General features: G+C 46.2%; 1 protein-coding gene across 1 annotated transcript; it reads left to right on the top strand.

The window, feature by feature from the left end:
- The first annotated feature begins 3018 nt into the window (after nt 1–3018).
- On the top strand, nt 3019–12915 carry LOC142577814 (uncharacterized). The gene is made up of 2 exons (XM_075687257.1): nt 3019–3068; nt 11692–12915. The coding sequence occupies exon 2, from the start codon at nt 11695–11697 to the stop codon at nt 12199–12201; it is 507 nt and encodes a 168-aa protein (XP_075543372.1). The 5' UTR covers nt 3019–3068; nt 11692–11694; the 3' UTR covers nt 12202–12915.
- The last annotated feature ends 1623 nt before the right edge of the window (nt 12916–14538 follow it).

Genomic DNA, 14538 nt, shown 5'->3' with positions numbered 1-14538 from the left:
GGAAACTGAAGTGAATAGAAAAGAAAACAAAACGACTCGAAGAGACAAGCCACAACGTTGTGTTCTCCGCTTCATGTTGTATTCCGGAAGGACTTAACTTTCACTGGCCGTTGTTACGACTTCTTTTAGTGCTTTTGCGGGGCAGCGGAGCGTTTATCACGAGCGCGATATTATTCGGGCATTGTTCCTTTTACGCTCGCTGCCGCTCGCCGTTCTGCATTACCCGATAGCCGAGGGCATTACCTGATGTGTAATACGCTACGACGTGGATGTAATGCTTTTAACTTGTCGAAGTGTGATAGTTTGCTTAGCAATACTTGATTTAATATTGAAAATTTTCGGCAGTTCTTAGTACTAGGTAATATCGTAAAATCACATTTAGAATAAATAATATTCAGGACATAGTGCGGAACCATCAACAATGATTGTCACCGCAAGCAAAGAGAACGAACGAACGAAGGAACGAGTGAGGGAGAGAGCGATCGTTTTCATTGCCGAGTCCGAATGCCGACCAACCACGAAAACGGGTGAAAGAGGTAAAGAAAGCTATTCGCTTTAAAAACAGACCACCACTTTGCTCTATCCTATTATAGAGAACGCACGATTTATTTTATCAAAGAAAACATCAAGCTATTAGACTCTAAAAGTGAGCTCCCTTGCCTTTCCTTCTTCCTCTATTTGTTTATTTTCTTTCTGATGTTTTTTGTTCAGGGTTACAAAGCCTTGCAGACTGTCACCCAAACCGTTGAGGAGGAGGTGAGCATGATGTCCTTCAAGTTATATTACAATCTTAATTTCTTATTGTTTTATGAAAGGCAAGCTGAGCTCAGCAAGACGTTTGATTTCACTCATACGCCAAGAGTATAAATGATTGAGATGTGTAGTTTGGCGCAAAAGATAAAGATGTGTTCAAAAAGGCATCGTAAAGGTTGCTAGATTTGATAAAATACTTATCGCCGTAGATATCTAAAACTATGACGAACAATTTATGTCTAGAAAAAGAAAGAAAGAAAGAAAGAAACGAAAGGGAAACCTGAGCGTATATTCACACACAAAGAAGGCGCTTACACGAGAACTGTTTGTACGAGCAGATGTCAGCCAGTCATGATGAGTGACATAGTTTTAGCAAAGGCCAATACAAACAGTGCTTACGAACAAAAAGCTTTGCGAATTCGGCCCCTGCCCCCCGCGCGAGACAAACCAGCTGTAATATGTTATGTCGCCGTTCTTCAAAGGCTGTATCAATTTTTTATTTCTTTCGTTACATAGAACACGTGCGAAGTATGCCAATCGAACACAATATTTGCATATGTCCTCTTAAAGGCTCATGTATGGTGTTAACCGTGAAAAATAATTTTCATTTAATAGCAGGAGCCTCTCACATGTCATTTGCCCCCCATTATGACTCGCCAGGTTCGTTTAGAAAGAGGCGACAGCGCGGAGCTGGGAGCAATAAACATGCATGAAAAAAATATACATGCACCTAGTCATTGTCTTGAGAAAACTAGGCGTATGTTAACTTTGCAGCCTGCTGCAGCCTGCTGCAGCCTGCTGCAGTCATCCAATAAAAAATGTTAATCTTTTTCTTTTTACGCGCTATTTAAGATTACTACTTCCTCGTGGGACTACATACAAGCAACCCTTATGGAAAAATTGCCGCCTGGTCGGGAAGAAGTCGATAGGGTAAAACACGTCAAATGCTACTTAAGTGCCTTGAAAATCTTTCCGTTGCTTTTATGCGAGTGTGTGTGTGGCCACTTCATTTCGCAGGATGAAACCCCTACGGAAGTCATCACAACGAAAAGCGACTCTTATCCTAAGAAGGTCATAGCATTCGCAGAGGTTGGTATATGCGGCTCTTCCTGAAGCGTTCAGTTCTCATGTTCTCGCCAAGGCCTGCTCCTATATACGGGGAGAATAACGTGTCTGATCTATAGTACGCACGTGTCTTCCTGTTTAAGGGGCGGGTCACCAAGTACGCAAAGAATGGGCCTCCTTGTTGACCTGAACCGGCTACTTCGTCCTGGAGCTGAACATGAAGCCCCAAAAGGAAACGCGGATCACTAGACTGACTACGTAGAACTACGTTGACTACATAGACGTAGAATCAATCAATCAATCAATCAATCAATCAATCAATCAATCAATCAATCAATCAATCAATCAATCAATCAATCAATCAATCAATCAATCAATCAATCAATCAATCAAGTACATCTTGCTTTGTTGAGGTGCATACTGATGCACATGATCTCGCTCGTGGATATCTTTCTTTTTTCTGTTTCCTTTAATGCAAGCAGAGCGTCCATTTTTCATCTGTCGCATTTTAGAAGACGCTACCATTGGATGTAGAAACACTTAAAATTCACGAATTCAAGAAACAACTAAAACAATATATTCTGTCGAATACTGATGCCTAGTTCGTACTCACAATCATTCTTTCAGTGTGCCTTCATTTTATTATCATTATCATACCATTAGGTTTTGTTTGATGTCCTTGCCATGCATATATAATCGAGTTCGCCAATTATGCTGTGTACGGAATGTCATTTACGCTGTTAATTTATTAGCGTTGAACGAGATCATGCTACAGTGCTTCTTTATATGACTCGTATTTACGCACATATAATTCTTCAATTATGCTATTCATACTAAAAACTGTAATTCTTCTTTGTTAACAGTTTGTTGAAACAGCTGTAATCTGTGTTTTATTACGTTTCGTTTGTAAAGAAGGTCCCATGGCAGACTTTGACTTTGGGATCTCCTTCTGTATATTAACATCCTATAATCTTTCTAATAATCACAATGAAACCGATTCTGATTCTGACTCTGAAGAAGGCATACCTTTAAAGTAGATTCACGCACTCTGATGGGCCATTGCCCATTGTTTCAGGGACTGATCGCATTGAATTTAATTTATCCCCACTGCTTAACGGTATCCTTGTGCTCCCAATGTTTTCAATTTGTGCCGTTTTTGTGTGAGTATGTAGACTGACAAAGTGTTCCCATTGCAGACGCTTCGCCTGAAGCCGTCGCTGTCGTACATCTTTCTTGCGGCAGTGTTTAAGGTAAGAAACTTGCGCTCTCGCGGAAATATGTTTGGTGGGCGAAGAAATACGCGTCACACCGCTCTTAATGAAACAGATAGACTGTCTGGGATTCAACTACCAAATGCAGAAAGTCCGAAATTTCTTGTTGAATTATCATATATATATATATATATATATATATATATATATATATATATATATATATATATATATATATATATATATATATATATATATATATATATATATATATATATATATATATATATATATATATAGACATATCATGAAAAGCCAACACACGCAGACACCAAGGACAACATAGGGGAAATTACTTGTGCTTAATAAACGGAATGAAGAAACGATAAATTAATGGAAATTATAGTGGATGAAAAAACAACTTGCCGCAGGTGGGAACCGAACCCACAACCTTCGCATTTCGCGTGCGATGCTCTACCAATAGAGCTACCGCGGCGCTGTTTCCCCATCCACTTTCGTGGATATTTATGTGTACTAATAAACCCTGGGAGTGTTAGCCAGCATAACCACTGACTGACCTTTCTTCTCTTCTCTTAACCCCTTTCTTCTCGTTTATATATATATATATATATATATATATATATATATATATATATATATATATATATATATATATATATATATATATGTATATATATATATATATATATATATATATATATATATATATATGACGATAATGGAAGAGAGAATAGTCTAGAGGCATTTGCAATCCCACAAGTAACGCCGGAAGAAGTAAAGAAAGCCTTCGGAGTTATGCAGAGGGGGAAGGCAGCTGGGGAGGATCTCGTAACAGCATATTTGTTGAAGGATGGTGGGCAGATTGTTCTAGAAGAACTGGCCACCCTGTATACGCAATGCCTCATGACTTCGAGCGTACCGGAATCTTGGAAGAACGTTAACCGCTAATATAATCCTAATCCATAAGAAAGGGGACGCCAAAGACTTGAAAAATTATAGACCGATCAGCTTACTGTCCGTTGCCTACAAAGTATTTACTAAGGTAATTGCAAATAGAATCAGGAACACCTTAGACTTCGTCAACCAAAGGACCCGGCAGGATTCCGTAAAGGCTACTCAACGATAGACCATATTCACACTATCAATTAGGTGATAGAAAAATGTGCGGAATATAACCAACCTTTATATATAGCTTTCATTGATTACGAGAAAGCGTTTGATTCAGTCGAAATCTCAGCAGTCATGGAGGCATTACGGAATCATGGTGTAGACGAGCCGTATGTAAAAATACTGAAAGATATCTATTGCGGCTCCACAGCCACCGTAGTCCTCCATAAAGAAAGCAACAAAATCCCAATAAAGAAGGGCGTCAGGCAGCGAGATACGATTTCTGTAATGCTATTCACAGCGTGTTTACAGGAGGTATTCAGAGACCTGGATTGGAAAGACTTGGGGATAAGAGTTAATGGAGAATACCTTAGTAACTTGAGATTCGCTGATGATATCGCTTTGCTTAGTAACTCAGGGGACAAACTGCAATGCATGCTCACTGACCTGGCGAGGCAAATCCGAAGGGTGGGTCTAAAAATTAATCTGCAGAAAACTAAAGTAATGTTTAACTGTCTCGGAAGAGAACAGCAGTTTACGATAGGTAGCGAGGCACTGGAAGTGGTAAGGGAATACATCTACTTAGGGCAGGTAGTGACTGCAGATCCGGATCATGAGACTGAAATAATCAGAAGAATAAGAATGGGCTGGGGTGCGTTTGGCCGGCATTCTCATATCATGAACAGCAGGTTGCCATAATCCCTCAAGAGAAAAGTATATAACAGCTGTGTCTTAACAGTACTCACGTACGGGGCAGAAACCTGGAGGCTTACGAAAAGGGTTCTACTTAAATTGAGGACGACGCAACGAGCTATGAAAACAAGAATGATGGGTGTAACCTTAAGGGATAAGAAAAGAGCAGATTGGGTGAAGGAACAAACGCGAGTTAATGATATCTTAGTTGAAACCAAGAAAAAGAAATGGGCATGGGCAGGACATGTAATGAGGAGGGAAGATAACCGATCGTCATTAAGGATTACGGTCTGGATTCCAATGGAAGGGAAGCGTAGCAGGGGGCGGCAGAAAGTTAGGTGGGCGGATGAGATTAAGAAGTTTGCAGATACAACATGGCCACAATTAGTACATGACTGGGATAGTTGGAGAAGTATGGGAGAGGCCTTTTCCCTGCAGTGGGCGTAACCAGGCTGATGATGATGATTATATACACTTAACATTAATATTGTTACGCATGAAGAAAACGAAGACCAGTGAACGTGCTTGTGGTCCCGAGTGGAGGAAGGAAGAAGAGAACGACGCTGAGTTGATTAACCAGCTGGCCGCTCTTGCGCTCACCTTCGATCGCGACCTAAAGTAAACGGTCCCCTTCATCCGTAAGGGTTAAAAACGGTCTCCTTCGCACGTAACAAAGTGGTGGAGGTGCGGGGTACCGCTGACAACAACGGAACCGTCACTGCCACAGCTTCGTCGAAGCCGTCGACTTGCCGGCCTCCCGCCATCAGCCGTGATCGTCTTCGACATGCCAGAAGAAGGAGCCGCTCCTAGGGCAGCGCCTAGCAGTCCGCTGCCATACTACCGAGTTCCACCCACCTTCGGAGGCAAAGCGGGGGAAGATGCCGACGAGTGGCTCGTCCACTACAAACGAGTGAGCAAGTCCAACGGGTGGGATGCTACCGCGCAGCTCACCAATGTGGTGTTCTCCCTGACCGATACCGCCCTCGTGTGGTACGAGAACCACGAGGACGCGCTTACGACGTGGGAACATTTTGTTGACGAGCTAAAGGCGTGTTTTGGGGACTCAGTCGCCAAAAAGAAGCGTGCGGAGCAGACACTGTCTCAACGGGCGCAGCTACCAGGTGAGACATGCACAACATATATCGAAGAAGTATTAAAGCTGTGCAAGGTGGTCAGTGCTCGCATGTCGGAAGAAGATAAAGTTGGACATTTGCTGAAAGGAGTGACTGAGGATGTGTATAATTTTCTAATTGGAAAGGAGAGCCTCAGTTCTGTGTCTGACGTCATTCGGCACTGCAGAACTTTTGAAACGCTCAAGATGCGTCGGATTGCGCCAAAGTTTGGTCGATTGGCAAACGTTACGACGGTTGCCAGTGTGGACACGAGTCCTTGCCTCGACCTTCCTTCCACCATCCGACAGATTGTCCGCGAGGAACTTTCCCGCCGCGAGGAGTTGCATTCAACTGCTGACCACCATGGCATGTACACGTCACGTGAGGCTATGACGACGCCACATTCGGCCCCTTGGCAACCGATGGTTACCGCAGCGGCCGTAGAGTACAGCGCAGCCCCACAGTCGAGGATGACAACACGCCCTCCGACTCCGCGCTATGACCAACGCGCTCAACGCACGCCTACTCGACGCCCGATGTATCGTCGTGACACACGCCACGAACCAACCCACTACACGCGGGAAAATGATAATATCCGCTTCATTGACGAACAACCAAGGTTTCGACCTCTCCCGGTGTGTTATTCCTGCGGTGTCCCGGGTCATATATCGCGGTTTTGCAACCAGCGTATGACCACGTGGTATGGCCAGCCCTCAGAGTTTTCTCGGCCCTCCGAACGGTCACACGGTGCCCCGTGGCCACCACACGTATCATCTGGCGACGAGTATTGGCTCAGCAGCTCCCGGAATCGCTCCCCGGCATCTGACAGGAGTTTGACACCCCCACCGCAACGTCGTGCTCCCCGTTCTCCCTCACCGCGGCATCGCACCACGTCCCCTTCGTCACCGGAAAACTAGCTAGCGCGGCCGATGGAGGTGAGGTCGCTGGAGACATGCTACTGACAGAAATACCTCCTGTGTTGATGCTGAAAAACAAAGTGCGCGTTCTTGTAGATAATGTCCCTGTGATGGCTCTGGTGGACACAGGCGCAACAATTTCTGTTATCAGTGTCTCTTTTAAACACGTGTTAGGACGAAAGGTTTTGTTTAAATGGGACGAAGGTTCAAAGTTCTGTGGAGTGAGTGGCGAGCCGTTGCGACCTATTGGGGTGTGTAGCGCTGACGTGTTTTTGGGAGGCCATGTTATTACGACAGAGTTTGTAATTATTCCTCGGTCGACCCATGATGTTATTCTCGGCATGGACTTCTTGCGGGAGTGTGGTGCTACTGTCGACTGCCGCACAGGGAAAGTATTCATAAGTGGTGCGATTCCATCAGGACTCCTGGAGAACCCTGTAGATCGCGAAACTACACTGTGTGTTTGTGGTGATACGGTCATACCTGCGTCATCTACCGTTTGCGTTCCCGTTGTCTGTTGCGGCGCCGATTCCGACAGCTTCGAAGCTACCGTAGAACCGATGCACTTTAACTGTCTGAAGAAGAATGTGTTGGTGCCGCATTGTGTGGTGTCAATCAAAGGCGGACGCACTGGCTTATGGACAGTAAACTGTTCTAAGGAGCCCGTTATACTACCAGACGGCATGAAATTAGCCTTCGCCAGGGAACACGCGTCCTTATCAGTGGCTGAACTTACAGATGTGCCGGAAGAACCGGATGGCCACAGTTCGGAAACAGCCCTTATGTCGATGGTAAATAAATCGCTCAGCACGAGTGAACGCCGAAAGTTAGTGCGTGTGCTTTCGAAGCACGTTTCAGTATTCGACTTTGCGCAGGAAGACAAAATGTCTGCGATCCCTGCGTCTCGAACGCGCCATACCATCAACACGGGTTCGGCAAATCCGATTAGACAAAAGCCATATCGTGTTTCACCATCAGAGCGCCAGATTATCAACGAACAAGTGCACGAAATGATGAAAAAGGGAGTCGTACAAGAGTCAGCGAGTCCGTGGGCAGCTCCAGTGATTCTTGTTAAAAAAAAAGATGGATCTTGGAGATTTTGCGTCGACTATCGCCGTTTGAATGCTATAACAAAAAAAGACGTGTACCCACTTCCACGTATTGATGACGCAATAGACTGCCTTCATTCCGCCTCTTACTTTTCCTCAGTAGATTTACGATCTGGCTATTGGCAAATTCCGATGCATCCTGACGACAAGGAGAAGACTGCCTTTGTAACCCCTGACGGCCTCTTCGAATTTGATGTGATGCCATTTGGATTGTGGAACGCTCCGGCAACTTTCGAGAGATTTATGGACACTGTTCTGCGCGGCTTGAAGTGGAACATCTGCATGTGCTACCTCGACGACGTCGTCATCTTTGGCCGCACCTTCAGTGAACACAACTCGCGCCTGGATATTGTCCTGAACTGCATCAGAAACGCTGGTCTAGTTTTAAACTCTAAGAAATGCCACTTCGGTGAACGCCAAACTCTTGTGCTTGGGCACCTTGTCGACAAGGATGGCATCCGCCCTGATCCCCAGAAAACAGCAGCCGTTGAAGCGTTCAGTGCACCGCGCTCTGTCAAGGAGCTCCGTAGTTTTCTGGGGCTTTGTTCCGATTTCCGCCGATTTATTCCTAAATTCGCCGACGTCGCGTATCCGCTGACATGCCTGCTACGAAAGGACACCCCCTTTGAGTGGACTCCGGAGTGCGACTCTTCTTTTCGTCAGTTGAAGTTTCTGCTGACGTCACGACCGGTTCTTCAACACTTCAGTCCTTCAGCTCCGACGGAACTCCATACGGATGCCAGTGGCATAGGTATTGGTGCCGTCCTAGTTCAACGCTACGGTGACCGCGAACACGTGATCGCATATGCAAGCCGCTCATTAAGTAGGCCCGAGCAGAATTACACTGTCACGGAACAAGAATGCCTCGCGGTAATATTTGCGGTTCAGCGGTTTCGTTCTTACCTGTATGGACGCCCCTTTACAGTGGTCACCGACCACCACTCATTGTGTTGGCTTGTGAATCTTCGTGACCCTTGTGGCCGTCTTGCGCGCTGGGCGCTCCGACTGCAAGAATACAACTTCACCGTATCTTATAAGAGCGGTCGACGACACGCTGACGCGGACTGCCTCTCGCGTATGCCACTTAGCATCACGGACTGTGACGCCGACGACTTCGATCACCTCGTGGCTTCTGTGTCGCAGCGTTTTCCAGACTTCGACTGCTTCAAAGCCGAACAGCGAAAAGACGATAAATTAACACCGCTCTTCGCCTCGACGACAGCAAACCATTTCTGTGTACGTGATGGACTCCTGTATAAGAAGAACTTTTCCAGCACTGGCGCACGTTTCCTCCTAGTGGTACCGGAGAGCCTTCGCACAGCGATTCTGAGTGCTATGCACGATGACCCTACGTCTGGCCATTTAGGTTCGGCGAGGACGCTCTACCGGATTCAGGAGCGCTTTTATTGGCCTGGAATGCGACAGTCTGTTGAGACGTATGTGGCCAGTTGCTTGCAGTGTCAGCGCCACAAACGGCCATCTACTGCTCCAGCTGGTCTCCTGCAGCCGATCCCGCCTCCAAGCACGCCTTTCCAACAAGTGGGCATTGACTTCGTAGGTCCATTTCCAAAATCAGCCAAGGGAAATCGTTGGATAGTTGTTTGCGTCGACTACCTCACGCGCTACTGCGAGACGGCGGCCGTGCCCTCCGCAACTGCCACTGACGTTTCAACATTCCTGCTGCAGTATGTGATCCTGCGACATGATCCGCCTCGCGTGATCATCAGCGATCGTGGACGACAATTCACAGCGGACGTCGTAGAGGAGCTGCTTCGTTTGTGTGGATCCCACTTGCGTCACTCGACACCATACCATCCACAAACGAATGGGCTTACGGAGCGCACCAACCGCACAATTGTAAACATGCTATCCATGTATGTTTCATCCGACCACAAGAACTGGGATGACGTACTGCCTTTTATCACGTACGCGTTCAACACCGCCAAGCACGAGACTACCGGCTATAGCCCTTTCTTCCTGCTGTACGCACGGCCACCCCGGTACACAATCGACACTGTTTTCCCTTTCTGTAGTCATGAAAATCCCACTGTCGCCGAGACTCTCTGCCTTGTCGAAGAAGCTCGTCGTATTGCTCGTTTGCGCACTTTGGCATCGCAGGACAGATCAAAAGAACGCTACGACATTCGCCACCGTCCGGTAACCTATCGCCCTGGTGATTTAGTTTGGCTGTGGACTCCAGTACGGAAACGCGGGTTATGCCAAAAGCTTTTGGCCACCTACGATGGACCATTTGTTATTCTTAACAGACTCACGGAAGTAACGTATAACATAGCTCGCCTCACGGCGAGTGGTAGAAGAGCTGCCAAGACACAAGTGGTCCATGTCGCCCGCTTGAAATTGTTCACGTCCAGGCAAATGGATTAACTCACCCGGCGGGCTTCGTCTGTGACGAGGGGAATATTACGCATGAAGAAAACGAAGACCAGTGAACGTGCTTATGGTCCCGAGTGGAGGAAGGAAGAAGAGAACGACGCTGAGTTGATTAACCAGCTGGCCGCTCTTGCGCTCACCTTCGATCGCGACCTAAAGTAAACGGTCCCCTTCATCCGTAAGGGTTAAAAACGGTCTCCTTCGCACATAACAATATAGAACATAAACCAAGTGCACAACATTGAAAACAATTCGTGGGTTTTTGCAGCCTTTTCCAGGCGCCCTACTTCTGTGTCGAAACTATCGGTGTGCAGGTGTGCAGCTTTCCTTTAAGCTAAAGCTGGCGTAAACTCGTCAGGTGCCAAATTAGCATAGCCCTGAATTTATTGGTGGTCACCTTAGCTATGCAACGCTGTATGACAGCACTTATTCGTCCTCCAGTAGTAGACCGTTACCACGTGCGATAATGTTTGGGCATTCGACTTTTGATTGGATGGCGCCAATAAGGAATAAAGTTTACGTGAAGTGGTACGGTTTCATACAGTCGCTACGTGAGCTGCATTATTGCTGTTATGGACAAGCACAGCAAATTTTGAGTATAGATCTCACTAAAGTAAAGCGATTTAAAATAAATTTATATTACAGCATTTATAGATTATGCTTATGGACGAGATCTGAGGGCGTATTCACGAAGGAGTAGAACTTTTTTTACAAGAGATATCAGATGCCTGTAAGTCATGTCGAATATATCATTAGCGAAAGCGGCGGGCCTGTGGGAAAAAGCATGTATACGAACGTGAAGCTTTGAAAATTTGGGCTCGTATTTACAAAACGTTCCTACGCTAAAAGCGTTCGTGCCAGGCAATGATGTAGAACATATTAGGGAAGGCAATCAGCTAATGAAAAACAGCACTTACGAACGAAAAGCTTTGTGAATTCGACCCTTGGTTTCTAAAACCAGTGAGTGCTCTTACTGCGTGCTATAATGTGCGATCGGTATAAAGGCAAGACTTCTTTTGCTCGATTGTGATCTTTTCTTATCATCCACTGCGCTCACGACCGGCCGATCCTATAATGACAATGTAGACGAAGCGCCGCTCTGACCACTGACGAAGCGCAAAAAAGAGGAAAATAATTCAAATATAATCGTTACTTTGTTTAGGTCTTGTGCAGTTTTGCTGATGAATTCGTGCGTCAATATATCGGCCCAACAATGTCGGTGCAACATTGCGTTGTAATTTGAACAAAAATTTCTTCAGGCGTTCACTTTCTACGCCTTGTAATTTACGCACCATATAATTATGGAGCGCAGGTGATGGTGCTTGCCATGTTCCAGCAGAACACGGCGGACCACGACGATTTGACCAACAGCAGCTATCCTCAGGACGTCAGCAGCTCCTCCCTGTCGCGCATCGCCGTCTGGAAGGCAGTGTACGCGCAGCACCGCTCGAGGCTTCGCACAATCTGGGAGCGCACGCTCGAGATTCAGTCCTCGAGCCCTGGCGAGGGATCGCAGCTTGAGCACCCGCACCGGGCCGCTGGGGGCGGCGCAGATCTCGCAACACCCGGAACCGAGTCCGATAGAGACGGCTCAGCGGCGTTTCCCAGCCAGCCACAGGAGGACGTCGGGCTCACGGCTAAGCCCGAGGACGTCCCCAACAAGAACATGAACGCCAGAGCATTACCAACAGGGACGCTCCATCTTGGTGGCGTAGATCTCTCGTCAAATCTCGGAAACCGCCAGCCCAGCGGAGACGTGGACGCCAGTGTGTCGCAAAGGCCGCGACAATTGCTGAATGAAAGTCCGAGCACGTCTCGCTAGAGCTGTAGACACTATAGGCGTAAGCGCTCGCGAACCGCGCATGTTAGTTATCTCACGGTTATTCATGAACAATCCTTTGTGTTAGATACGCGGCCCCTGTTCGTTTACCTCCACAGTACGAGGCCCGATTTGTTTTCCTGATAAAGTTGCCTGGGTGCTGCAAACAACTGGGCTGAAGGAATGTAAACGAGTGCAAACGAAACTTTCTACTTCGGAAGCTCGCTCCGCGGCACTGTGTGTCGAATAACCATGCGTACATTTTTTTTAAAGCGTCCTCTTCGCCCCTCGAGAACACAGCGAAGTACCCGTCGTGAATACATTTACAAATGCTCCGTTTTGGCCACCGACGTTAGCAAACGTTCTGCGTAGTATTATACCAAGCAACGCTAATGGGATGCTCAAGTACATTACATTTCGTCCTTGTCTCGTTTCTTTCCTTTTCTTCTTCTTTTGTTTCTTTCCTCTTTTGCAAAAATGCAGTCAGGAAGATTACACTGAATTTTCGATGGCGTGCTACATGTCGTATGTGCAGCGTTGTATGTGTAGCGTTGCTAGTTGACGTCTCCACCGAACTGTTGGCCCACAACGTTTGCGAGGGTCAGTTGTGCGCACTTTAAGACACTTGTTCTATGTTTTAATCGCGAACTTGAAAAGAACCCAAGTATGGAAAGTGGGCCGCACATTTAGTCGCGCGTGAAGCCACTAGAAATGAATATGACGCTATAGGCTCTCCGAGGGGCCGGCTACATTGTGGTCCGGCTAGCACGGGAATGATTGGCAGTACAACTAATCTATCTAAAACATCTTTGAGACGGCTATATGGCTCAATACTTTACTATTCTCGACCATAATTCTTCACGGATATTTTGTTATATCGCAACGACTAGTTAAGCAAAACTTTCTAGCGAAAACAATTCTGTTCCTCTCACAGAGAAGATAGTACAGAAGAGCAAAAATACGGTGCTCCAGGGCAGAGTTTGTTTCGGTTTTACCAGGGCTTAGTGACGCTGCTTGTAGAAAAGAACTTGCGCTTCGAAGCCCCCATTATGAAAGTTTCATGCTTCAGTTTCACATAAATTCCGTTCACTTTTCTAGTAAGCTTTCTTGAAGGGAACATGTTTGATAATGTTGCGTTGATGACCAAAGTTTCGTGCTTCGGTTTCATATAAATTCCGTTCACCTTTCTAGCAAGCTTTCTTGAAGGGAAGATGTTGGATAATGTTGCGTTGATGACATTATGTTGCCAATAAAAAAACTGATACATTAGCAAGAACTTTTCATGCCTCCAAGTACCCTAAAGAAGTTATTTATACCACGTATACTGGGCCACAATTTACTGTCATAATGACCATATTCGCGAGCATTTCACCCGCCCACCACCATTTATTTCACGCAATAGACCATATTATAACTGCGTTGCTCAATTAGGACCTCCAGTACCAACTCTGGGCCGTCCAGCGAGCCGAGGAAGCCGCCAAGGGCTAACAACCCTTGGCCGAAACCTAGGCGGGGTCCAGGCCCACCCCACCAAATCGCAGGGCGCTGAATAAAGTTATTTGAATGAATAGACCACACACACACACACAAAAAAAACGTCGATGCTCCTCATCAATGGAATACTGTATATACTCGCATGCTTTCTACCCGGAAACATGCATAGTATTTGATTGCCTCCAGGGTCACGTAGACAGCCACTGGCATTATTGACACACCCCTTTTCAATTTTTTTGCCGAATTATAAATGACAGTGCTCGGATTGTTTTGTGCTTTTCGTGTAAATAATCGCAAGGAATTCCTTATTTTCAAGGGATGTTGCTGGAACTTGTCTCATTAATTTAATGCTGTCGTGTACTGTGTATATTGTAATCTCTCTTGTTCGCACTTTTTTTGTGTACCCCAGCGCTGCTACGTATTGTTCGACGTCCCGGATTTCAAGGTATCTTTTTCGTATTTGAGATGTTCTAGCTTAGTAAAGGTTCTTGAAGTCTTTCGCTCTATTTAGAATGCAGCGGTGCGCATCTTTAACAATAAACAATTCACTGTATCTGGGCAGGCGCCATCAAAACCCGTGACGTCACGTCAAGCTGGTGCGGAAACTTCAAGACGGCATCGGCCACCTGCCTTTCATTTTCGCGTGCTTTCTGCTTGTGAAGGAGGATACACAGAAATCTTAAACTTATACAGAGGGACGAGAGCCAAATATCCCCCACCGCACAAAGCTCTAACGAAGGAGCAAGCAACGAGTTGGCGCAGATTGCAGACAAACTCCTTCCCAAATTTATACATCCTAAACAAAATGCACCCAACACAATACAGAGACACCCGCCCATGGTGCGG

This window comes from Dermacentor variabilis, chromosome 4 (genome assembly GCF_050947875.1).
Source record: "Dermacentor variabilis isolate Ectoservices chromosome 4, ASM5094787v1, whole genome shotgun sequence".
In the NCBI taxonomy this organism is placed as follows: Eukaryota; Metazoa; Arthropoda; class Arachnida; order Ixodida; family Ixodidae; genus Dermacentor; species Dermacentor variabilis.
This window is presented reverse-complemented; position numbering and strand designations above follow the sequence as displayed.

What these genes read in the sequence shown, in the direction of transcription:
- LOC142577814 (XM_075687257.1), top strand. Translation starts at nt 11,695, where the DNA reads ATGGTGCTTGCCATGTTCCAGCAGAACACGGCGGACCACGACGATTTG.